The 27,563-nt window shown below is 34.1% G+C and overlaps 2 protein-coding genes across 3 annotated transcripts in view; one reads left to right on the forward strand and one right to left on the reverse strand.

The window, feature by feature from the left end:
* Window positions 1–27,563, forward strand: part of dpr6 (defective proboscis extension response 6) — a 232,119-nt gene that overhangs the window by 35,140 nt on the left and 169,416 nt on the right. The gene's annotated exons all lie outside the window — the stretch shown is intronic.
* Window positions 14,694–18,718, reverse strand: LOC106623608 (probable cytochrome P450 28d1). Of its 2 annotated transcripts, none has more exons than XM_014243186.3 (8): window positions 18,352–18,718; window positions 18,138–18,276; window positions 17,962–18,069; window positions 17,270–17,374; window positions 16,794–17,204; window positions 16,587–16,710; window positions 16,247–16,516; window positions 14,694–15,558 (listed from the first exon to the last, which is right to left on the reverse strand). In XM_014243186.3, exons 1-8 carry the CDS (start codon window positions 18,546–18,548, stop codon window positions 15,386–15,388), a joined length of 1,527 nt encoding a protein of 508 aa, XP_014098661.3. In that variant the 5' UTR covers window positions 18,549–18,718; the 3' UTR covers window positions 14,694–15,385. The 2 variants fall into 2 exon arrangements, with proteins under 2 accessions (XP_014098661.3, XP_069967487.1); XM_070111386.1 differs by having other exon boundaries at window positions 18,138–18,292; window positions 18,352–18,505.

Below are 27,563 nucleotides of genomic sequence, written 5' to 3' on the forward strand. Positions count from 1 at the left end.
TAGTAGTAGAAGAAGCGTGCATGATTTTGAGGAAGTAATGTATGTGTGCATATTCGCTGAGCGTGTCAGTATACGCGACATATTGTTTGTATGTATGAGAATATAGTATATTTGCACAGTGGCAGGCCGTGACAACAACACTGACAGCAATAGGAAACATTGTGGCTGTTAGAGTGACGCCGACAAACTGGGACCGACACCATTAAAGTAACGCTACACTCGCACCCTTTGTCTTAGCCAGAGGAGGGTAGGGGTGGGTAGTTGAAGAGTTTGAAGTTGATGTGAAAATTTACGCTGCAGCAAGTTGATAATTTACAAACAAAAAGGCAAAGAATATAGTTACAATGCCGTGAATGAAGTAGGTGTGGTTTGCGGCGACTGCGTGAAAGGAGTTGAAAAGCCAATGCATTGCGGCAGTGCGGCATGCAGTCAGACAAAGTTTCCCTATGCGCAAATGTCGGTAAACCATTGCGAATAAGCGCAAAAGTTTAACGAGTTTTTAACTTTGCTATGCGCCGCGTAGTTAATTTACGTTGCTCTAAGTGCGCGTTGACTGATGTTGTTAGCATTGTTAGCGCTAGTTGCTAGATGTATAATTTGTTCTTGCTGTTTTTTGTTTTCGCTTTAGTAAAAATGATCACTTACTCAGTACGCACGCCGGCGGCAATGGCAAAGTCGCAACTGACATAACAATAGCAATTAACTTGTGGTGGCATGCCACAAGCACACTGCCTCAATGATTTCGTAAGTTTTCTTTGTAGGTATGCACGTTCGCTTGCATTCGTCATTGAGGCACATTTTGCAAGTAACTAAACTTTTGTGAAAAATTTACTGTGCGGATTTAATGCGTACATATGTTTGTATGTGTGTAAGCAGACATATGTATGTATAAGTTTTTAACTCACAAAGAGTAACTTTATATGCAATTGTTGTTCAATGCTTAGAAAAGTACAAGTACTCTGGGTACTGATCGATAGAACTCCAAAAATATTTATTGTACATAATTTATTGTTTTAGTTTCAGTTTGAATTAGTATTTTATACAACAGGGTATATTAATTTTGCCACTAAATACGTAAGACTTAGCAGGAAACGTCGAAGATCGTATAAAGTAATTATATACATAAATGATCCGCTTGATGGGCTGAGTCGATTTAGCAATGTTCGTCTGTCCGTCTGTCTGTACATATAAGCAGTAGTCTCTCAGTTTACGAGATATCGATCTGAAACTTTGCACACGTTCTTTTGTCTTCAAGAAGCTGCTTATTTGAAAGAACCGCCAACATCGAAGCACTATAAGTTACAGCTGTTATACAAACTGAACGATCCAGTACATGTTCTTGTGTGATCAAATTTTTTATTCGACAAGATATTTGCATGAAATTTGGCTCAGATTATTAACCAAGCCCATGCTACAATCTCCGAATAAATGGTTTAGATCAGATCACTATAGCATACAGCTGCCATATAAACTGACCGATCAAAATCAAGAAAAATATCTTTTATACCCTTTTATATTATAATAAATGCATCTGTGAAGGCTATTATTATATATTCGGTGCAGCCAAAGTGAACTGTTTTTCTTGTTTTCAATTATTTAAAAAAAAATTCTTTTATTTTTGATTCATATATCTGATGTAAAATCATGATTATTCATTCAGCAGCTTGCTTCATTAAGAGTTTACTTAGTTTCTAAATGATTAAAAAAATAACAAACCATATAAGTAGGCTTTAAGTATTATTGTAGATATACATATTGTATATATGTTATAGTATGTTTGTTGAAGCAATAGTTTTATATATAATATTTCCAATTTCAAAGTGTAGTTTCCCCGAGCCCTCCGCTTAGAAATTGAGTCTCTACAAACACATCTTTGCTGAATCTAAAAAAAAATGTGTGAGTCCATTTTTGTGTTGACATATTTATATGCAACTTTGCTTTTCATTGGAAAATCATATATGCCTTTGACAACCGTTGTTCATTTTAAAATAGTATTATTAGTTTAATCACAAGTATAGTGAATATATTTCTCTTTTATGATATTTTTTACTATAATTTTTCATAAAGGCGCATGAAAACAACAAGTTGTACTTGCACTTGCTTACCTTATTTTATTTTCTGTAATATTTCAACCCACTCTACCACAAACTAAATTGGTTTCTGTTCATTTCTATTTATAATAAACATTTACTACATTCTCAATGATTTCCACATCTTTACGACAAACCCACACGCCTTGCTATGGCCAGGTTGCTATGGCCAGGTTGCTATGTAATATAGTTTATATTTAACAGCAGTTTGTTTCGAAATATGTTTGGGAGTTTCCGATTTATTTTTAAAATCTAAATATATAATATTTACAGTTGAAAAGTCATTTTGTTTAATTATCTTTATACAGGCAATTACCATTTCATATCTTATTTTATACTGTGTCAAAACTTATCAATCTAGTATTTCCCATACTCTTTGCCTTATATTTTAACTTAAATTATTTACGTGTGCTTTCTAAGCACTCACGTTCCAATACGCTCTTACTCTTTTGGAATTACCACAAAACTACTTAAAAATAAATCGTTTGAGTGTCAGCTTTGGCAGCATTTTTATACGCTTCTTTCATATTCCTCTAACTTATTGCACAAAATTTATGTTTTTCAATTAACACATTTTCATACTTCACACATAATTTAAAAATATTCTAGGCAATACCACCTTCGAATAAATATAAGTATGTATGTATCGGCACAACTCGCCAAACACCGCTTATTGAGCGTTCAGAACTATCAGAGCATTTGAAAGAGTTCCTAACTTACTCATAATCACGTCTCACTGCATTTTATATTGTATTTTCCACACACTTATATTTTATCTTTGGTTCAATTCATCAATTTGTATTTTATTTACGTTTCCTTCCGTACTCTTCTTCCGCACTGCGCTCTTAAAATTGTTCCTACTCCCGCTGCAATACCACACACTTATTAAGTATATGTATATTTTAATCATTTTGTATTTGCATATGCATAAGTTTTGGTATGAATTTGTAACCCTCTTCTTCGTTATTCAATTAGGTATCATAATTTTTGCACTATCATTAATTCTTTCACACCACTTTTACTCTTTTGATTCACTTCAACTGCCCAACATTAACAAACGAGGGTTATCTTGGGGGCAAGTCTATTGGAGTTTGTTGCAATTCACATGAGGAGGCACTTAAGTGTTCTCAATTATTTTACAGTGCTTTTAAACACTCACTAATATTCGCTCTTTCTCTCGCTTCTTTCCGCAGTTCAGTGACACATTGTATTATTTACATTTGTTTCCGCTTTCCAGGTAATCTTCTTTCGTTAACTTCTCTTAAAATTTTCGATCACCTCGATAGATACCAATATGTCCGTATTTATGTATTATTTATTTGTATGAAGAATAATATTGTAACAGCACCTATTTTCAAACACCGATTTTTCTATATATTTTATTTAATATAGCACCAAAAAGTTTTTTATATTCGTCACACTTTTATTTAAACTTATTATACGCTGAACAGGGTATATTAAGTTTGCCATGAAGTTTGTAACTCGAAGAAGGAACAGTCGGATACGAGCTAAGTCAATTTAGCCATGTCCGTTTGTCTATTTGTTAATACACGAACTAGTCCATCAGTTTTTGAGATGTCAACCTGAAATTCACACACATATTTTTCTCTGCAAAAGCTGCTCTTTTTTCGTAACCTCATAAATGAAACAAAAAGAACACGGAAAGCCAGTTGCAAATCGCTTTTTCTCCGACAGAGTCTTATCCATTTATAATTTAGACTTATCAAAAGGAATGTTACTATACGAGTATTTCTGTTATTCATTTTCGGCTCAATATTCTGACTAAATATTTAAAAATTCCGGTCTATGTGTGATAAAATCGTTGGTATATTTTGAACCAATCATGTCAAATTGCGTTTTTGTGAATGTCAGTTTTTTCATCAACTTTGTTATCTTTTAGTAGTTTTAACCATTTTTTTACTTTACAAAGTTTACGTATTTTAAAATCGAAAAATAATTCCTCTGAGGTACATTTTTCAGGAAATTCTCTTTCTCATTCAACTTTCTTTGTTGCTCTGTCGACTAATTTAACTGTGTATATGTTTATATGCATGCACTGTAATTCGGAAATTTAATATGAGCTCAAGCGTCAAAGTAATAAAATATGAATAATTTATTTAGTAAGCGTTTTAATGTATTTTCTTAAAATTTTGTGATTTTATTTAGTTAATGTTATTATGCTATATAAACAAATATATAAAAATTAAAAGTTTTTATTTTGCATTCTGTTTGCATAACCACATTTCACTTTTGACTAATTACTTTTTGTAAATAATGGTGAAAAGTATTTGAAAAAGCAAAACCTTTAACTTCCGCTACACCGAAGTTATAAAATATTTGACAGGTGCACTTCTTATAACATAAAAGGCTTACAGAAATATCTTTATTTTGATTTTTCCTGTCGGTTTGTACGGCAGCTATGCGCTATAGTGAGCCGATATTAATTCCAACTAATTGAAAAATTTCAGATCGATATCTCAAAAACTGAGGAATTAGTTCGCGTATATACAGATGCACAGATACCCTACTCAGGGTATAAATATTTATGTGTCAATACTGTGGAATTAAATTAAAATACAAAAATTAATTTGGAAAAGTAAATATTTTTAATTGGATGTATTTCAATTTTATGAATTTGTAAATTGAATCTGTTATCAAAATTTGTTGCATATGAGAATTTTAGTGTATTTTTTTTTGGAACTATTATAAACCTTACAAAAATACTATTTTTAAGCAAAACAAAAGTAAATGCAAAATTTTTACAATATGGATTATAATTAATGCAAATATAATATTTTACATTTTCATATTCTAATCACTACACAAAAATGCTCTAACACTTCTGAATTTTATTATTTACAATAATTGATTTATGCTCATGTGCTTTTATTTCAAAAGAAATTAAAGTAATAACATATACAAAAATATGCAATTTTAAGGTATTAAATTAAAAGTCTAAAGCATTCGCTCTTTTGCAAGTTGAGCTTTACTATTTTTTGTACGCAATCTTCAGATATTTTCGTTGCTTTTTGGTCTTACGCGTTGTGGTTTTAAAAGCACACGTGTAAATAAATATTTGTAAGAAATATTAAAAAAAAAAAATTTCAGTCTACTTACAAGCAAACTGAAAAGATTTGACATAAGTGTATATACATGTGTGCCGAAAAGTATCTTATTGCTTACTTTACTTCTTTCGTATATAAATACACTTTGTTCACTTTGGCGTGTTTGTGCTCATATTTTTGCTGTGCATTCAAAAGCACACTTTTAATCTTGTTTGTAGTTGTTTTTTTATGAGCTTGCTAAGCAGATCAAATATTTATGCAGGAAATGCGGTTGTTTCTTTAATATTGTTCGGCATTTCGAAGTGCCTAAAAGCACATATTTACTATATATATTGGCATATATGCGCGTGTATATACATATGTATGTAGTTAATAAAGTTTCTTGTTATTTTAAATACAGTTCTTTATAACTTTTTTCACGGCGTTCTGGCGGCAACTCAGCCGCGATTTCAATACTTTGATTTTTGTTTTAATACAGCGTTAAAATTTGTGTGATTTTGTTTGTTTTCTTATATTTCAAGTAGAATTTAAAGTGGCTAGCCTGAAGGAAGGAAGACAAAAATTGAATTTTAAAGTTTGAAAAGTAATTTAAGACATTTTGATTGTAAAGAGTTTTTGAACGGTAACGCGTGAACCAAGTTTTCTCTGTGTATATGAGTATATGTATGACTGAAAGTGCAACAAATGCTTTTTTCTGAAGTCTTTGATAGGGGCTGGTTTAAATTTTTTACCCTCAACAAGGTATATTAAATTTGCCATGATGTTTATAACACCAAGAAAGAAAGGTCGGAGACCCCATAAAATTCATATCTAAATGATCAGTGTGACGAACTGATCGGAATCAAGTTCTTGTAAGGAATCTTTTGTATTTGTGAAGGGTATAGTAGCTTCCGTGCAAACCGAAGTTACCGTTTGTTCTTGTTTCCTTATCTTTTGGATTGTGTCATACTTTATTCACTAAGGATATTTCTTGTATTGTAATTGTTGCGATGCGTCTGCTAAGTTGAATTGAAAAAAATCGCCCGACAGTTCTTCCACAAACCTATCAAATGCTTATCTGCTATATAATATATATTTGTACAACGTTCTTTTAAAAATGATTTAAATGACTTGTTAGTAGATGGTTAAACTGCAAATAATATCCATTTAACGTCTTCTAATAAATTTTGTAACCGTGTAAGAAATTTTGGAATCGAAATGTTGTATTGTTTCTGTAACTTTTAGCTCCTGCATTAGAGAATAGTATACAGAAGTAATTTTAATACTGAAGCTGTGCAGATTTTAACGAAGTATTCTAGTCTATAAGTTTTGAAAAATTTCGATCTCTTCATCGTTTGATAGCTTAAATATTAAAAAAATATCTTTATAAAAATTCAAATTATCTTCAATGTTATGGTCGTTTTGGTGTCGTGGAAACTGGTTCGATTTAGTATTAATTTTAAACGCATTTGATTTGAATTTTTTTTTTGACGTGGTCGTCATGATACTCAACCCTTATCAGTTGATTTTATTGAAGTTTGGTATGAATATTATTTAAATATCTCTTTACTAATCAACTCTCTATGCATCAATAAAATTTTATTAATTGATTTTTGTTTATTCAGTGGCACACCTAGTGTGACAGCGTAAAAAAGCATGGATTTTTGGGAATTAAAAGAAAAAAACTACTGTATCGAGTGTTTTCAGAGTAGGTTTATACATGTTTCAAGAATACACAGTGAAATTTTGAAAAAATAAAAAATTCAATATTTTTTGAGTTATACAAATCTCCGATGGCGCTAAGAAAAAAAGGTTCTCCAATGCTGCTGTGATTCCGGTCTTCTCCGTGAACAAAATCTTAAAATAAAAAATTCTCGTTAAACTGAGAATATATTTTCATACAAAAAAATCTTAAATTGACGTATTAAAAAAAGTTAATTTTTCGCTACTTTGGTAGTTTTTGAGCTGCCGAAACTCGATTTTTGATTAGATCAAAAAACGGATAGGTCATTGTTTGTATAATATAGATATATATAATATACAAAACAGACAGAAACAAATTTCATAATGAACGGATCATTTGCCTTCGAGTTATCACTACAGCAAATTCGAAAAATGCTTTTTCGAGAAAAACGCATTTAAAGATAAACTGGTGGAGCTTATTGAACTGGGCAGCTACCCTTTAAATGACTATAATTCAAAAACTGTTTGAGATGTCGAAATGATATTGTTATATTTAAAGGTATAAGCATGGAATCGTGTGCGCCTAAATTGCCAAAAACATTTGAAATTCGGTCCTCTAGACTATAATACACCATTAAGCGGTTAGGTCAGTCTAGAACCCTATCATAAAGGCCTAAATGTGACAATTTGTTTTAGGAGTTCGAATTTATCTCCTTCGTATATAGTATTTTACTAGACAATGTTACTGTGAAGTTATAGTTAAAATTTCAAATGAATGACTGTGATAGTCTTCAAGTAACATTGAGTACCGATATGAAGAATACAGTTTCGAAAAAAATCTAATTAAATATTGATGCTACAGCGCTAAACTAAATAATATTTTTAAGACACCAAAGTTTACTTTAAGTAAAAAATAACAATAATTTCAAAATACAAAACTGGCTGAACCTCTAATTGTCTCCCTTACGCTTTACGTTCAACACACTCACGCCTAAAGCGATTTGCTACTTAAAGACTAAAGGATAATCTAGCCTAAAATAATTTGCATTTAAAGCGACTTTTAGTAGTAATATACATTGTCAGTTTAAAGATAAGTTTCATTAACTCACTTTGCCGGTATAAACACTACACATGCCTTAACCCTTCACAACCATTGAACTCGCAGTCTTAATCGGAAACTCTGTTAGTACCTACTCACAGCGTGCATTGCGAATACGCATTTAAATCGTTGCATGAAATCCAATATAGTACGCTAAGGGGTATTCCGCGTTGAAATCACCCGCCTCATTTATTCGCTGGTAATAAAATGTTTACCAAATACCAATAAATTGCTGCTGCTTGGCGACCAATAGTGCGTGCGAGCGCACACAAATAGCTACGCTGTACATTTATTTCATTACGAATACAAGAAAGAACTTTTCAACTAAGCTGCGCACATTCGTACATATGTGTATATATCAATCAGCTACTTTGGCAGTCAAGTTTCCAACGCTACTTTTGCGACTAAGGCTTCCGCTCTTCACCATTAACCGCTTCCATATAGATTTTCATTGCTGTGCACCTCCTCAATCTGCCGCGTCGTTAGCCCAGTTTATTGGCTTCAATAGCGACACAGTCGCTTACTGTATTCACCACAGAGATCGACGCTGCGGGCTTCTTCGTTCTTCTGCTCTACACGCTTTCATCTCGTCTACGGCGCTAGATTTTCTACTCTTTCTTTTGCTCTCCTGTTGTTTTATACCCTGAAGGAAACGTCGGAGACCCTATAATTCGAGGAATCGATCTGAAATTTTCCACACATCTTTTCCTCTATAAGAGGTTGTCTATTTGTCGAAACCGCTCATATCAGATCACTATAGTTAATGGCTGTCATTTAAATTGAACGATCGAAATGAAATCCTTACATGAAAAAATGTTGTATTTGACGCGGCATCTTCTCGAAATTTGGCATAGATTATTGTCCAAGGCAACGGTGCAATCAGATCGGATCACTATAGCATATAGCAGCAACACAAACTGAACGCTCGGAATCTAGTGCTTTTATGGAATTCTTATTCAGTTGACGAGATATTCAACATCCAAATTTGATGTGGATAGTTGTGCAAGACAGCAGTACAAGCTCCGACGTAATTGTTCAGATCGGAACACTATATCATATAACTGCCATACAAACTGTCCGATCAAAATCAAGTTTTTATACGGAAAACCTTTTTACTTTTGAAGGGTATTATTGCTTCCGTGAAAGCGTAGTTTCCTGTTTTACTTCACCGTAATTCAGCCAGAACTTGAGGGCATTTTCTTTCGACTCATTACTATACACACGTCTCCAGCTATCTAGCAATCCATCTAGTCATGTATCTATGTGTGTCATCCGGCCACTCACCACTCGAGCGAAAAAGTTTTCTTTCATTTACAAAGTCTTCCAAATAGGAAAAATTCAAGCGCACACACACACATATGTACATTTATAACAACACACACGTTCATTATACACTTACATATATGGCGCACATGTGCTTTTAAAAGTTTGCATTTGTGTATGTGCGTGTGTGTGATGCATGAATTGATTGAAAGTGTGGCAAATATGTGGTCGCAGCTGTTTGGTTTCGGTTTGATAGTTGCTTTTTCTGCTGCTGCTTCTCTTCTGCATCTTTTTCGTTTATATTTTGTCGAAGAAAATGTTGCTTTCTTTATCTTTTTAGCTAGTTGTTGTTGCTGTTTGTGATAAGGGTCGTCAAACGGTGTTGCTAAGATCAAATGATGTTGTGAACTACTTTATTGATTGAAGCTGCAGACATAGTTAAGGTTTCGCTCTCGTGTCTGTGAGTATCTGTGTGTGGTTGAGTTTATTTAATTCTCACTTTTCGTAATTTTTAACAAACATTGGAAAATTGAATTTGGAGCGCTGTGCTGGTATACAGTTGAGTGCTCGCCCATCGAATATATACGAGTATAGATGTTTGTTGATAGTTAACTGGAATGACGTTAACACAGCAATTTTATACGAAATGGAGGCGAATTATTTAGTTATTTCACAACAGCAGTCACTCTTAAATTGATGCCTCTGCAGACGAGGCGGTATATACTAGCGCATACGGAGCGAGTAGAAGGCTCTTTCCATTTATTTCTACGAACTTTTAGTGTTACAGAAGTAATTATATTTTTTCACAGTTATCATATTGGGTATGAAATTGCAAAAACTGTGTTTAAAAGATGTTTATTGCTGCTACGATTGTATGTATTAACTTCCCGAGTTATCATCAGTGCTATTTGAGTTCATTTGTAGTCTACAATTTAACAGTTTTTAGTTTAGTGGTTGGTTAACACACTGCAGTGAGTTCCATTAAACATAAAATAAAACTGCATGGTAGAGTACCGAGTCCCTAAATATGCCTGCTCTCAACTAAGAATAAACAATAAATTACGAAGAAGTATATCGCGGCATCTGTTGGATCTAAAATACTATTTTGCCAGAAATTCTAATAGTTTTGGAAATTCAAACACAATTTTGTCTAATTTTGATCGCTCAGTTTGAATGGCAGTTATATGCTATAGTGATCCGATCTGAATAAATTGTTCAATAATGATTTTCACATCTATTCATTATATAAAATTTAGCTTTTTCAGTTGAGTTTATATATACAAGTATATCTCATTTGAAGATGATTTTAATACAACTTTAGCTGACGAGAAGTAAAATATAGTAATATAACTAAGTGAGTCTATGACCTATAATATAACTTAATAAAATACCAAATTTGACTGTAACACTATTACAATTTTATCGAATAATGAATGTTGAACATTTTTTAATACAAAGTTTTCCAAATGCCTGAAGGTATTTTCCCTGCTTTGATCCTTGCAAGTTGCAAGAGTATAAAATGTTCGGTTACATCCGAACTAAGCGCTCCCTTACTTTTTTGCATTTAGAGTTGTCGTAATGAATCCATTTTTCATCACCAGTCACAAACAGATGCACAAGCCACTTCTTTTTGTAGCGTTCAAATAGCAATTTTAACATGCCAAATAATCTTTCAAAATCTCTTGGCTTCAATGTATATAGTAACCTATTTCCTAGCTTTATATTCGGCTGCTTTTAAGCGTTTTGAAATGGGTGCTTGAGTGACTCCCAAAGATTATACGAGCCCATCTCTTCATCGAGTAATGCTTCCGGTTGCTTATCTTTAAACTCTTGTTATTTTTCATGAACAAGGTCAGAACGGAAAATATGAAGGATTTGAGTACAAGTTTATGGATAATTTTATGCCATTGATTATTTCTCATAGTTTTGGTCTTTGATATAATGATTTTGTTTCAGAAATAACACAAATCTTTTTCAAACTTAATTATTTGCAAAATGTCGCTCAATTTATATTTGTTGCATGACCAGAATCACCCAACATCTTCGAATCACTTGCTGTTTGACATAAAATGAAAAGTAAATACCTTCACCAAGGCAACTAACTACACTGCTAATACGAATTATCCGCTATATCCGGCGTGGCGTCCACTTAGTCGTAGTACACCAGCTGAGCTTAGCATTAAAGCCGATCAGCGTGTCTGCGATGGGCCTGGCATTGTGGTGTTTTCTTTGCTGCTGCTCACAATCAAGTTGGACACTTCAGCTGCACAATCATTTGCCAACGGAGAACGTAGTGCCACAATGCGTGGCGTGTTTGCTTTACGAGTGAAGCGCTTCAAAAAAAAAACACATCGAAAACAAAAACAAAAAAGCATGAAATGAAACGTAACGAAAAAAGGAATATTTTTAATATGGCAGCACTGTGCTGCTTACAAACAGCGTGTGTAAGCAAAATGGGAAAAAGGTTACACAAAAGTGCGAAAAAATCTGAAGCAGCTTGCCTGCTTCACACTTTCTGCTGCGGTACTTATGCTACCGCTCACCCCCCGTCACATCACTCGGCAAGTCGATTTTATTTCCGTTTATCGTTACCGTTACGTGTTCTTTTACTTTTGTCATTTTGTATGCTAGAATTTTGCCCTTTTTTTGAGCGTGTATCTTTTGTGATTTTTTTTTTTGCTGCCACTCTCAACTATTGCTCCTTATGCTTTTGTTCCATTTTACTTACCACAGTCATACTTTTTTCCACGTTTTGTTTCGCCTGCTCTGCGTACGTACATATGGCTATGGCGGCGAGCGAGTGTCGTTACACTTTTATGCGGAAAGGAAATTGACTTCATTTTTGTAAGTATCTTTCGGAGGGATAATTGCGCTGCACTCAAATGTGTTTTTTCTTCGCGCCATTGTACTCGTACCTTTTTCCACTTTTTATTATTTTCATTTCTTCTGGCGTTCTGTAGTTGCTTTTTTTTGGTTTTTTTGCCAATTACAAACTAAGTCGAACCTGAGTCTAAGCAGGTCAGCAGCACAGCGGGATTTATCAGCATTGAAATGGTCCATGTCATTTCAAGGATTGCACGTTGGCTTCGTAGTCCTGACGAGGCCAATGTGTTCGCAATCTACAAGCATGCCAAATGACTTAGACCAAGCCGGTGGGTGGTAGGCCGAAATATATGATTGTTTGTAGATACTTTTTTGTTGCGTTTTTTGCAGTTTCTGCCATAAAATTGTGCGCTCATTTTATGACTAAGTAGTAGATTTTTCGATCATATCGCACTTCGTTTGGAGACATTCGGCTGCTTCTACTTACCACAGTTTGTTGTATTGTACTTCTTATTGTTCTGTGTTTTTTTGGCCATATGTCAATCGTGCTGCCATTTGACTGCGTAGAATTTAGGCGCTGCACACACACACACAGCCACGCGTACTGAATAGGCTGCCCAACAATGTTGATTGTTGAACTCTGTGCCGTATCATGATTTCCCATCAAATTGCTGGCACTTAATTTAATGAATTGTTGCTGTTCGCCTTCTCTAACCGCAAATCTACACACCACCGCGGCAGCAGCAGCTTTGTAAAATACAAGCAATACTACATTGTACATTACAACAAATTCTGTGTTCAGTTTGTACACACTGTATGTGTATGTTTACTTTGAGTTGTGCAAATTTGTTTGCGACACAATTCATGTTGATTACGTGCATAGCACAAAAACAACAGCAACTATCGGTGGTAAATATGCACACACTAGATCGTATTTTGTTCATACATCCCTGTAAAGGGTGGTTCACTTATTCTGTCTCTATATACAGAAGCTAGTCCCCCAGCTTTTGAGATATCGATCTGAAAATTTGCACATGACCTTTTCTCCCGAAGGAACTGCTCACTGTAGCATATACATATGTTTGTATTGAACATACAAAGTGAACGATCAAAATAATAATCCTTGTATGAAATAGTTTTTTTTATAAAATATCTTCACCAAATTCGACTTAAATTGGTATCCAAAACAATCCTAAAATCTTCGAATATCTGATTCAAGATGAAGAGCTTCATAAAGGATTATTTTTTCTGTATTATTTAAACTTCATTCGACATGAAGGAAGCTTTTCACGAACTTCATTTCTTTGGGGTCTATTCTGCAGAGGTGGGAGTTTAAAGTGTTACAATATCCAGAACGAAGCTGCTGTAGGAATCTTTATAAACTTAATAGGTGTCGCTTAGGTGACGGATAAAACGATTACTTTACCATGAGACTTAGTAAATTGACTTTAGCAGGACTATGCTGCGATCAAACTGAAACATTTTCATGCTTCAAAGCAACCTACTTGAACAGAAATAGTATTTCAAACGATACTGAGAAGTCAAACCGTTCACATCGATTTGCATGCTCTTCGAAGAAGTGAGACATTTTCATTCTTAGAGAAGATAATTCGTTAATACTTTGAGCCTAATATTCATTTCAAAAATCCATTTCTAATATTTTCCAAAATTGCTCAAGTCTCAAGCGATTTATTGTGATTGGAGATAATTCTTTGCCTAAACACCTTATGGATCACCCTCTATATATAATACAACATACATGCATATATGTTTACATACATCTAAATAACTGCTTACACCGGTGTTTGTGTAGTTTATGTAATTGTACAAACAAATGTAATTTGTCATTATTATTGTTGCTGCTGCTGCGCCATCAAACAGCTACTTAAGATTCTCCCAGCTGTTGATGCTAGTAGAATTAGCTATAAAATGTGCAAAAGTATCGTTAAATGCGTATACGAACAAACAATGACAATGACAGCTGTCCACAAGAACGTCGATTAATGTAACGAAAATGACATAATTAAGATGTTTATGCTGTTTTTGCTGAGCTAATTCTGTGAGTTGATTTCCAATGCGCTAAGTGATACAATTTCCGACTGAAGAGGCATTCAAATCAAATTTTTCTTTATATTGCTTCAACATAATGCGTTTCTCACTTTTTCTTTGTGAAAAATAATTGTTTTGGCGGCCTTATATCACAAATACTCCGTAATGAGGTGGAAGCATCGAGCCACTTTATTCTCCACTGTCTAGCGTTTGTCAGACTAAGACTGAAGCAGCTGGGTTGTCATACCTTCCACAAACCCGATGAATTGGCTCGAATTAGCCGCCTTCATAAATTTGTGGCAGCCTCAAGGCGCTTTTTCGATATGCGACGGTCTTTTTGATCCATACTAGGGGCTCTGGCAATCACAACGTACAGGCGTGTTTAGCAGTCCAAGTGAGATTATTCGTGACCTTCTGTATACAGCCTGTCTACTTAACCTAACCCACTAACACAAAATTAGCTAGACAACAAATAATGCCAATATATTAACAATTTTATTAATTTTACTGCTCTTACTTGGAAATAGAAGCTATATATCTTAAGTATGCTAATAAGTCGACTTTGATTCGTCATTTTTTTGGTCGCCATCTGTTTGTAAGAAAATGTGAAGTTGACACCAAAACATCGCGAAAGTCGTAAAGTCTTTTTACTTTTTAACTTTATTTGGTTATGCCAGAAAATTAAATTTACGCTACGTGCTTGTTCGATTCGACACTTTCCATGCTTCAAGTAATTGACAACAGCCATGCAACAATTTAAATAAACTTAAAAAAAGTTACTCTTAACAGTATTGTCAAACGGTTAATTGCACAGAAAATACTTTAATTAAACTCTATTTACAAGTGCCACTCAAATTAAGCGCAACATTTTTATTTGTACTTAACATTTTCATTCCCCTCCATTGCTGTGTCATTCGAGCTATCAATTGCAAAGCAATATTGTGGAAAAAATATAATATAATGCACATTTTATCAGATATCTTGTGCTTGCATCGGTTGTTTAAGCCCACACATTGCTATGCTGCCAATTATAGCTGTCCAGCCGCCAATCTGTCTGCTGCGGCGCGAGCGGCGTGTGTCGAGCGCCGGCTGGTTGGCTCCACTCAATATAACAGCAATTAATATGCAGTCATTTTTATAGCAATTGTCATTATGTTAACTGACAAATAAGTGTCTACTTGGCAAACTAGTATCTTTGGGGGTTAAGGGACTCGAGTTAGTGAATATTAGATTATATAATAGTAAAGTAGAAAGTTCGTAGTTAACAATTTACATTTATACAATTTTACACGTATGTATATGAACTCAAATATAGTTCGTAGTCCATAACACATTCATTTCGAGTCAATTGATTCAAAATCGAGCCAAACTCCACCTTCCAAGCTTCCAAAAAAGCTATCTTTAGTTAAGGTATTGTCCGAGCGAGTTTTAGGATTGGGTTTGATGACAAAATTCCTCACGATTTCGGCAATTGCTGCTTTGCTTTGAGTAAGCGCAAATCTCATGCCTGTACAAATGAGAAAAAGAGTTATTACTTATTATTTAAAAATATTTTAGGCACACGGTTCAAGAGATCAGAAACTTATTAGCAGCAGAGTAAAGTGCTAAAAGTAATTTTATTCTTTGTTTTTTTTTAGAGGGTCCAAATTTGGAGGGTCACACGTCCGTCGATTTTAGACCTGGCTTTGACTTAAATTTTTCACTTATCTTTACCTATGTAGAATATACTAGTCGGTCTTCAGTCTTTTTTTTCTATATGTTCTTTCCAGCAATTAAAAATATCCGATCGTTGACGGATGCTAAATAAGATTATGGTAGTACATCTGAGGTCCAAAAGATTTGAGAGAGAATTAAGAATGACATTTTTGGCGAAATGTGGCAACCACAGTTCTCCAATAATAAATAATAACCAATGTAAGAGAGAAACTCCCTAAAGAACTAGTTCGGTTATATTTCGTGTAAATATTTTAATACTATCAGTCAGCGAAGCTGAGCGCATTATCACTACTACTAGGAAAAAATACGATTATAGACATTTTTTTAGGGATGGCAAAGTGAGGATGTTTGTGTTTTAGATTTAGACGAAAATTGAACATAATCGGTTTTCTTTAGTGTTAAATCTAACACTTGTCGGACCCTACACTTGTCATATAATGTCAATGTATATAAATTTCTCTCCAAGTATTACCACTTACCTAAGCAAACACGTGGTCCATCACCGAATGCTAAAAACACTCCTCTATCGCGATAACTTTTTAAGCCACCATTTTCCGGAAGAAACCGCTCCGGTTTAAATAATTCCGGTTCTTCGTAGATGCTTTCATCGTGATGCAAGGAATATGCGGGTATCAAAATGACGTCATTCTTTTCCACTTTCAAAATACTGCCATTTTTATTAACCAGCTCACAAGAATTTGTGCACAGTTTTTTATTAAAGAGTATCGGCGAAAAAATTCTTAAAGCCTCTAGAAAGGAAAATAATGATTTATGTAATATTATATATTTAATATACTATATACTATTTTATATACAAACCGTGTAAGCAGGCATCTAAGTATGTCATGTCCGAGAGCACTTCGAAGCTCAAGTTACCATGCTCGTCCAGATTCTCTGCAATCTCTTGGCGTAATTGACTCTGCTTGTCTTCGTAGCGGGCGAGCTGCAATAGCATAATCGAGAATTATTTTCGCATCATTGGAAAATCACATACTACATATGCCTATATAACTGTACATTTCTTACCAACAACAAACAATGTGTAATCGCTGTAGTTGTCGTTAAAAAGCCATCGGTTATGTAGGTCATCACATGCGACGTTAGCTCCGGCGTCGATAGATTACGTTTCTGCTGCAATTGCAACATATAATTAATAAAATCAGCTCTATCCATATTTTGCTTATGCCTCAAATCGATTGTTTTTTGCGTTAAATCGATGAAGAAATTTTCAACATCTTTGGTAAAGAAACGCATTTTGTAAAAATGCTGCACCGCAGGAAAGAATCCGGTAAGCAGTTGGTATAAACGAAAAATGTAAGTTTGGTTGAACAGTTTTTTCGTATTGGCATAAATTGGTGATAACTCGTCGCTGAAACTATTTGCACGAATGCCCAAGATACATTCGTTGACCACCTCGGATGTGTAGCGCAAGAAGAGCTGCAAAACATAACGTTATTCACGTTGACGTTTTTTTTATTTTGTAATTTCTATCGCGAGATTACCTCTGTAGCATCTACACCTTCAGTTGGCTTAATTTTGGTTTGCTCTTTGATATAGCGTATTAGGCGTTGGCACACATCCAAGGTAATCGGATAGACGACTTTTATCTAAAAGGGTTAAATTAAAATCTTGAAAAATTATAATAATTCACATGGCAAAGGTTTATTTGAATATATGGCGTCAGTTTAGAATTGTGCTGGTTATTTTTATTTTGGAGTAAGAATGCTGATGTTTGCTTCTTGGAAGTTCACTTATTTTGATTAATATGACGTTTATAAAACGATTTATCATTAAAACTCTAATTATCAAGACATGGAATAGACCTCCATCTATCATTTTCTGCTTTTAGCTCACTGGAAACTAAATACTGGAGTCTAAACGAGTCTAATGTAAATGTGTGGTATTTGAAAGCTACTGTGAAGCGAAGCCGGATATTTAGTGACTAACTTGGAACACTCCGTTAGCTGATTAAGAATATATGAGCTTGGTCAGGCTTCGAAGTGAAACATAATACTGTTATTGTCTGGCACAATAGTAATAAGTAATCTGTTTGCGGTTGTCTAAGAAGCTGCAATGGTATAAGTTTCGAGGAAATTATTCAGATCGGACCACTATATATTAAGGGTATTATAGCTTAATCTTAAATCATCTGTGAAAATGTCTCAGGGAATCAACATCAATAAAAATAACTTACTCGATTTGGTGTCATGGCGGGTATGATTTCTACTCTGCGCTCTTTCCATTCATAGCCAGTTAATACAAACGGATTATTAGCGAAAATAAAGTCACTCTTTTCGTCGACCTATATAAAGGGAATAAAACTAGAGTTTATACAAAAGTGAATCAACAAATATTTCATAAAATACAAACTTTTTGCGAAATCTCGTTGTCATGAAAATTCTGGAAATCTGAAACAAAAATTTTCTGCACCAAAGCAGGATTCAGCACAAGCAATTTTGGAGTGCGCATCATTAAAACACCAACAAAATTTTCATCTTGTTTATAAGCTCTAATGAAATAAAAAACTTTCCATACATAATATATATTTCTATATACAAATTTAATCAATTATTGGCCAACTCACCTGTAAATATCATCGAAATCATAAGCTATATTCCGTTGATGCGAAAATGTGCTGGGAAATGAGCCCACTAATGTATACGATTTCGCTTGTTTTATGCCACGCTTTTCCCAGTAATTTAAGTTCCATGTTAGAAAACTGTATATGAGTCCACCTATAATACCTGCTAGTGTCAAGGTTATCAACCAAGTCTCAAGCATCGTTTTCGAGTGCAGACAGCGCAAAAATATTACACAAATGTTCAACAATTAATCTACAATTATGTGGATGCATCCAATTAATATGCACACCAAGAGATGCGGAAGTGTTTTCGTCTAACGAGTCGAAGCACTCACTTAAAGGGCGCTTTATGCACTGAATTGCGTTGTAATCGGTATTGCACTCAGTATGATTTAAAGTTCACATTTCTAAATTGCTGCTGCCTCTTAGGGCATATGCATTAGGGTAAGCCTCCATCTGAACGAAATAACTAATTTTAAAAACTTAAGAGTAAATTAAATGTTGAAAGTTTGTTGTACATATGTATTGATACAGTTTTCAGTGACTAATTTGTGGTGTGAATAATATATATTAGAGGAATTCATATCTGAATACCAAAATTGTCTAACTGTAAGTGGTGCTTAATATTTATACCTTCAAAAAGAAATGCCTCTAAACTGAAAACTCCAACTATATGGTGATTTCATCTCACGTCATTTTTCGCGTATTTTTGCTATTTCAATATCAAGATATAAAAATAATTTGTGCAATTACCTAAGCCTTAAATGGCCAAAAGTGCTCAGCTATCCCTCTGAAAAATTCGGTATTTGAAAAGGTTTTTTATTTTATTATTTTAGAGCAATGCATCAGGAATCTAAAAAAAATCGTATTGTATATTCTATTACCGATTCGCTAAGTTTTAGAGAGTCTCGAATCGAACACATTCTACCAGCTGCTTAAAAGGAGTGACTGCACTGAGAAAGAAGTGTCGAAAATAACATATACCTACTTGGTCGTACTGAATGAGTTGAGATGGATTTTTTTGATGGAGGAAACAAATAGTAATTTAATAACTCCTTGGTTTGGAACATTGTCTATGCCTTATAATTTACCCTAAAAACTACATAATTTTTATTTCAAGCTTTTCCTGTTTTGAATTCAACTGGATAGCTTTGTTGCTGCTTGAACGTGTAAATTTTGTGAGAAGAAAGCAAAGACACTTAGCGAGCAGAGAAATATTCGAATCGATGACGACTAAAGTGCTACTATCTGACCAAATTTGAACCAAACTGACGAAGAAACATGCATTTTCAAATACTTTTTCACACAATTTATTTACTGCCTTCTAAATATGCTCCTTTTAAACCAATACTAAAAGCTTCGACTGGTATGGACTTCAGTGATTTCAGCGAATGATCTTTTAATGGCTTCTGTGGACTCATAGCGCGTTGCCCGAAGCAGATTTTTCAGTTTTTAAAGCAGAAAAAATGTACAGGGAGCCAATTCTGGCTCGGAATATGGTAGCTAAACGATGAATCACGTTATGTGTTTGACCGAAGTCAGTCACAATCATGCTAGAATGTGACATTGCATTATCGCTGTGAATAATTCATAAATTTTTTTGGTCACAAATCCCTATGACTCCGCTTATGACGATTTAATTGATGTAGAGTAAGTAGTGTAAAGTAGTGTTTGATTATTATTAATAGTTTGAACCTGTGGAATGAATTCATGGTGAACCACACCATGATAATCGAAGAAAACGAAAGCATCACCTTGCTTTTTGACGACTTTAATATGGTATTTTCGATTTCGGTTAATTTTTGGAGCGCAATGCGCAACATTGTTGTATAGGTTCGATCTTACGTTTTCAATAATGAGTGAAACATTATAAAGAATGAAAAATGTCATTAGCAAATGTTTCGGACGCAACAACCATTAAAGTTAACGGTTTCTGTACGATAACTCCTAATGTAACTTAAGAGAATTGCTTAATTTACATATGTATGTATCAAAATAATTGAAATAACAGTGCATGCCTTATAAAAGCTTCTCCTTATCATACTCACTTATGAGAGAATACAATTTAAATGAAAAATAATTCCATGCGCGACTTCACCTGCCTCTCATTCTTGCGATTTTATTTAGTCGCCCTAATAATTCGTATGCACATCACGAACTCGGCCGAGTCAACTCAATTGTTTATTTGTGTTATTTATTGTTCTCATAGAAAGTGCTCGTTCACTTATCAATATTAATTCCAGTTCTATAGTATTCAAATGCACTAATTCATATTTCTAAGTCTATCTTAGCTACTCGAGTCTGTTGCGAATATTCGTTTAGCGAATAAGTTTTCACTGATGTTGAGATTTCAAATTTAATAAATAAAACAAACAATACACAAACAAATACTTGTATCACAGGCTGAAATTGTTGAGTTATGCGGTTTCAACACTGATTTATGTAATGTTTTTGTTGTTGCTATGTGTGGCTGTTTGAGTTTGTCGCATTCATTGCTGTTTTTTGTTGCATATTCTTTAACTGTCAGAACTTGTATGTTTTATTCACATGCTTGCTGTGTTATTTATACCTTTGTGTGTATTTTTTGTTTGTTTGTTTCATATTTTCGCATTTTTTGATTTCTGCTGTCGTAACTCTGAATTGTCCTCACTTAGCGCAATTCACTCAAGTCTGAGTGTACGGCGCATGAGTGTGAGTGCAAGTGCGCACACTTGAAAACGGCGTCGGCTTCTGAATCGCACTGGCGCCGTGTCGTTACGTAAGCACAGTGGGCAAGTGTTGATAAAAAATTGGTTTGAAAAATTTTTCAGAGCTTTTAAATTTTTTTTTGAGGAATTTTGAATGAAAATGAAATATTATAATATAATAATATATATATATATTTTTTTTTTCTAAGCATAAATAAATTTTTCTGCCTGAAAAAGTATTTTGTAATTCATAAAATATTTTGGTTTAGATAAGTTGTTCTTTTAATCAAAAATTTTAACATATTTTTTTTTTTATAATAACCCACGGATTATTCTCCTCACGCCCAACCGACGCGAGGGGTGCAATCCGCCTACGTGCGGAATTAGCCGAGTCAGAAAAGGCATGAGAGTTTTTTAAGTGTTGAGATCTAAAACTACTCAGCTGCAGACACAAAAATTTCAACAGCTAAGATTTATAGTTACGATATAATAAATTGCTACATTTTAACTTATTAAGGTAAAGCAATAAAGCCTTGTTAGTTTTGAAAACTGAGTCAGATAAGTCAAATGTGCTGGTATGAAAATTAAAATCATCATATATACTGCGGAATGGTTCGTTTAGTTGGAAATTTTATCTATTCTAACTGTTATTTTGCTTACCACTATTATTTAATTAATTAATTTGTATATTTTATTTGTATTTTTTAACACACTGTACGTAATGGGTTGCCATAGGTCGCATACTTCAATCTATATATAATATCTTATTTTTGTCCTCATTCAATGCCAGCATTCCGAACATGCAAGACAATTTAATTATTCATCCCGCAACGACAATACAGATGTTTTACGGATCCATTTGCAAACAGAATGCCTAACCTCATACACAGCGGTCTGCATGCAATGACATTTATGATACCTCCTACGTATGTGTGTGGGCGTGTGTACTTTCTGTAGGATTAGGATATCTGCGTATGCTTTTCAATTTTTTCCTTGCCATGTCTGTTTGTCTGTTCAGCGCGTGTGTGGCTTTACACTGTCTGCTGTAAGCAGAAAAAAATTGCGGTACAAACATACATACAAACGTACGCATATACAGTTATGCATTCGCTCATATTTGTTTGCACACTTTTGATTTATGGCTAAAAATTCTTGCTAAACATGTCTTTGTGCGCTTTAAACTTCTGTAATGTAACTCACCAAATGAATAATGCAAGCAAAAAATAGCTTGAAAACATCATATACCTACATATTATATATACATACATATCTGTATTGTAGTCTGTGCTAAGGAGCGAAGCGTGTGGGAAAATAGGTGGTTTTAAATAGGAAACATTTAAATAATTTAACGGAATATACTTTCTTTTCCGGTGCCCGGAAAAGTTGAACAAAAAGAAAGATTTGTACGAGAATGGTCCGAAAGGTATTTAGCATGCAGTGATGCTACAATTTCTATACCTCGTCTGAAATAGGTTTCTCATTCGACCCAAATTTCTGCCTGGCAAGTGTGTCTACAGCAGAGCTGAAAGCTGATGCGTAGTCATAGTAGATAAATACTTCTATACAACTCGTCCTTCTTCTTCGTCTCCTTCTACAATTCGTCCGCGAATTGGCTCAAGAAATCGTCATGGTAGAGCTCTGTGACTCTTTTTCCCTTCCTCACAGTGAATTGGAACATTGAAAAATTCGTCTCAGCACTGATTAATAAATGGAATCTCATAGAAAGTATGGATCCTTGTGCATTAAGAAAATGATCAACGAATTACTGAAGAACCTCCCTATCTAGATATAAATTGATATTTGTTTTCATATGTCTGTGCGTTGATTTATTTTTGAAATTTAAATTAAATATTTATCTATAACTTGGTCTAGTCTTTACTGCGACAGCACGACAAATATTTGTCTCTGAAAATTGTTTTTGTTTTTTCTTCCAAACTTCTCTCAATGTGTGTTCAACGCAATGCGTATTTCTGTCTCAATATATATGTACTTATACCTAGCATATAGTATACTAAATGAAATCCTCTTGTTACTACTAACCAAGCCGGTTTTATTTTTTCAGTTTTCGCTCTGCCATTTTCTTGCGCTGCCGACAGTTTAACAAGACTTTGTGACATATTTTGCTAAAGCTAACATTTTTATTCTTACTTTACCGTTTTTCGTCCAGTGCTACTGGTATGAGTATAAGTGCCTCTTGGCGTATGCCTTTTTTCGTTGAAAAACACTTATGACAGCTAGCTTTGTTGGTAGTGTATGTGTGTGCATGAGTGTATGATAAAGGCTAAAGGATATTAGTGCTTACAAAGGCACCGAAATCGTTAGTCTATATGTATGTTTACATGAGTATAATACATGTGTATAAATGGAGATTTGTGTGTAGAGGCAGCTATTAGCTACAAAATGGAAAGAGAGAGAGATAGAGGGAGTTTTTTTGGCTATCATGAAATTAGGTAAAAAGGATTTTATTTTAAGAGCTATTTTTACTCTGGTACTTGAAAGCTTCTTTTAGAAAAGCAATATTCAAGTATTCTTGGTATCTGAGCCTGCTTTTTCTTAAAGTCTACTAATAGTATCTTTGCTTCCATTACTGGGTTCCGAGCTGTAAAGTTTTTTTTGATGGCGTGCGTTTTTCTCAGAATTGTGTTGAGTACATGATTGACATATTCACAGAAAAGATGTGAAGATAATAGAAATAAAATTTTTACTTTAAATCCCATCATAAAGTTCGCAATAAACTCCAAGAAGCTGCTCGTTTGTTGGACCGCCGATTTCGGACTATTAAAGCAAATAGTTACCATACAAACTGATCGATCAAAATCCAGTTCTGCAATATTCCGAACTCTTTGTGACGTTGTGACAGACAATTATTTAAGCCGCTTGGATGGCATTAAATGACTAACAATATTGAGCTGTTTTCAACTTTTTGATTACAAACACTCTTTTCCTTCACACTCATCCTGCATGCTCTCTCCACTACTCCATTTTGTTAGCAAAGGCTTACCCCATCATATGTGTTACAGTGTACTAACAAAGGTTGATGGGTTTAAAACTGTCAATTTGCATATGAGCACCGAAAATTTCCCATTCAACTTTTCTATTTCTATTTGCTGTTATTTATTCAAAGTAGAATTTCAGCTTTGGCTTAACCTTTTTCGCAAATGCGACTTTTCACAATTTTATACGCATAAGATTAGAGGAAAACCATTTTACAGCAAGTCGAATTGACAAAGTGGAGTGCTCGCCTAAGCTCAGCACTCCACTGCGCCACATTTTCATTATTATTATTGTCGCAACTAAAAACAGTTGTATGTAAAAGTACGCGTATATGTATTTGCAAGAGTCTCTCATATGTGCCGATTTAGTGTTGTGCCTTCATGCGACCATTTTGTTATCCTTTTTCCAGCGGATTGTGCCAGTTTATGCCAATGCTCAATCAAAAAGCGATTATTTTGCATATAGAGTGGTTTGAAGTGGTGGCTGTTTTATCATTATTTAGGCACAGGAAATTTTAGAAAAGCTCAACACAAATTCAAATGAAGGATGATGTATTCATTTGTATGTATGTGTGAGGGACAGTTTAGTTTTTCAACTTTTGCGAAATATTTTACATTTTTAATTGAAAAATGGCTGCTTCCGTATTTGTCACTTTATGGTGTAAATATTTAATTTTCTTCTTGAAATTTTAATTAGTTTAATTGGAGTTTTGCTACTAAATTTGTTTAGAGGCGAGGTAGTGTGAAGATTTTTATGGATACATATGGACATACTAACAAGTCTTTCCTAGGAAAAAGTGCATAATTCGTATTCATGTTATTGTTAAGGTGTGGAAAATATTCCTAAACTAATTTGGAGGAATGCGGTTGAGTTGACCATACTTTACCGGCTAAAAATCCGGGTACGTTCCGTTTACGTATACTCGACTGTCATGGAAACGGAACTTAGACCCATCTCCTTTAATGTCTAGTCTGCTTAGAAAGAATCAGAGTACGTGCGAACGCTTAGACTCTTACTGAATAGGAAGGAGAAAAATATATTTTTTCCTTTTAGTGCATCGGAAAATCTCTCTTAATATAATATTTTTGTGTTTAATATACATTTGAATAACCGATATTTATAAGAAGGAATTATACCCAGCGAAATGAAAAGGTTTAACCTTTAGTTAAAAGCTAAGCCTTCAGTTTCTATACGACCAATGTAGCTCAACATAATTGCCGGTGAAGCTATATCTCTCTCACACTCCCCAACAACTGCGTAACAAAAATGTTTAGGCTGAAATATATAAGGGATCCTTAACTTAGCCATTAATTGCTTTCAGGGTTTGCAACTTTAGTCTAATCACCATCCAAGAAAGAAAATGATGTTGAAAGATATTCAGTTCGGGAGAAAGAAGTATAGCATTCTTCTTTTAGCCTTGCAGAAAAAAATTATAATAGAAAATAATATAATTGTTTTGTGAATAATGGAGCATTTATTTAACCTGATAACAATGACGTTGGGTTTTATTGAAACGAAATTTTCATATTCCTAAAATTAATAAACAGAAAAAGAAAAATGTCTGTCTGTGTTTGAGGTTAACCTCTCATGCCTTGGAGGATGTTTTTAATACCATTAAAAAAATATTTTACTGTTCTACCTATAAATTAATATTTCACCTAGTCTTTTGACGATTCCGATTATTATCTAGGTCTAAATTTGTTAAAAATGTATTCAATAAATCAAAACACGTAATTTTCACCATATCTATTTGCAATCACCCAAGCCTACGAATCGCAAAACAAGTCCATTTCTCATACAAATATTACACCATCAACCACCAATCGGCATTAAATCAACGCAGCAAGTATAATTCTAACAATGCCTTCGTTAGTATGCATCGGAAGTATTTCCAAATCAAGTAATTTTTCAAGCAAACAGATTTTTAAAATCTGATTTGTTTGCGCAATTTTTATATTCCACTGCAGAGAGTAGAAAGTTGGTAGAGAAAGGGAGACCAAAAGTAAACAAATCAGTCACAGGCGGAAAACGAAAAGCTGAGTAAAAAGCGAATTATATGAAAAAATGGGAAAACGCTGCAAAAATATGAGCAAAATGAGAGTTTTTAGTATATGTAATTTGTAAGTTAAGCGCGTACGTCATACTAAAACGATTTGCCACCACTCTTTTGCACTGATGGATGCTTAGGCACTTAAGAGTTGTATTTACGTGAGTGCGCATACACTTACATACCTTAAGTTAGTGGTTTTATGAGTTATTGCTAAAATTTTATTATACCCTGAACATGGTATATTAAGTTTGCCACGATGTTTGTAATACCCAAAAAGGAAACGTCAGAGAGATAAAGTATACTCGTATAAGTAAAAAATTATCAGCATAATGAGCCTATTTTGCCATGTCCGGGCATTTGTCGGAGCCGCCGATGCTGGATCACTATGTATAAGATATAGCTGCCATACTAACTGAACGATCGGAATCAAGTTCTTTTTTGTATTTGTGAAGGGTATTATAGGGTTGTTGTAACCGAAGTTAATGTTTTTTCTTGCTTTTATTTTTTGTTGATAAGAGATTGCCTAAAATTCAGCACTCGATCACAGAATAAAAATAAATAAGAAAACAAAATATATTGCGAACAATATTTTACGTTACGAAATATGAACTAATAATAACTTATGAGAATTTTTTATAAACTATAGAGAAAACCATTTTGAGGACGATTTCATATACCCTCCTTTCTATTGGCAAAAACTTTGACAGTTGATTTTCACAAGCTACTCTTGAGGTGAATATTTCACCAGTAAAATCATTCGCCATAAATTGGCTCAAGATCCGAGCTATAAGGTGAATACATAAGCACCTCTCAACTAAGGTTCTGGATTTTCTGGCGAGTCGCTCTCGATATGTGTCGTCAAACGTGATGTACCGCAACTCCTCTTATATTGGCCAAAGCTGACCGCTTCTGGGCGATTGCTCCTTTAAACGGTCCAATTGTGGACAGTACAGGTGTGAATTATAACTTTGATCGTAGAAGAGCAGCTCATAGTAGATGATTCCGTACCAATCTTATCAAATACTGTTAATTCTGGCTTGACGTTGCCGTTAGTGACCCATCAGTAACCATTCGCAATAGAAATTGATCGATTTTGTAGAGATTCAGCAGATATTAGCAGATGAAAATTCGGTTCATGAGCTTTCTTTTTTTAATTGCTTCTTTTTGTACCCAGTCTTATTTGAACGATTTAAAATGGTCGGACTTGTCGATTTCTAATATTTTTCGATATTTTCGACAGGCTTTCTAGAGCGTGGCTCATCTTTGTCATCAAAATTTCAGAAACAGAATCGACGAAACCAAAATTGTACTGAATCTTATCAGGACCATAAACACTATTCATATTTTTAGCCGCCTGCTTGCGTTTTCGCCTTTATCGAAGAAAAACTTCTAACAAAATATAGCGTACGCCCTTATGTCATACAAAATGTACTCTGTACATACTTGCATGGAAGCCATCAATTCGAGAAATAAAATCATATATC

The sequence above is a fragment of the Bactrocera oleae genome, chromosome 6 (genome assembly GCF_042242935.1).
Source record: "Bactrocera oleae isolate idBacOlea1 chromosome 6, idBacOlea1, whole genome shotgun sequence".
Lineage (NCBI taxonomy): Eukaryota > Metazoa > Arthropoda > Insecta > Diptera > Tephritidae > Bactrocera > Bactrocera oleae.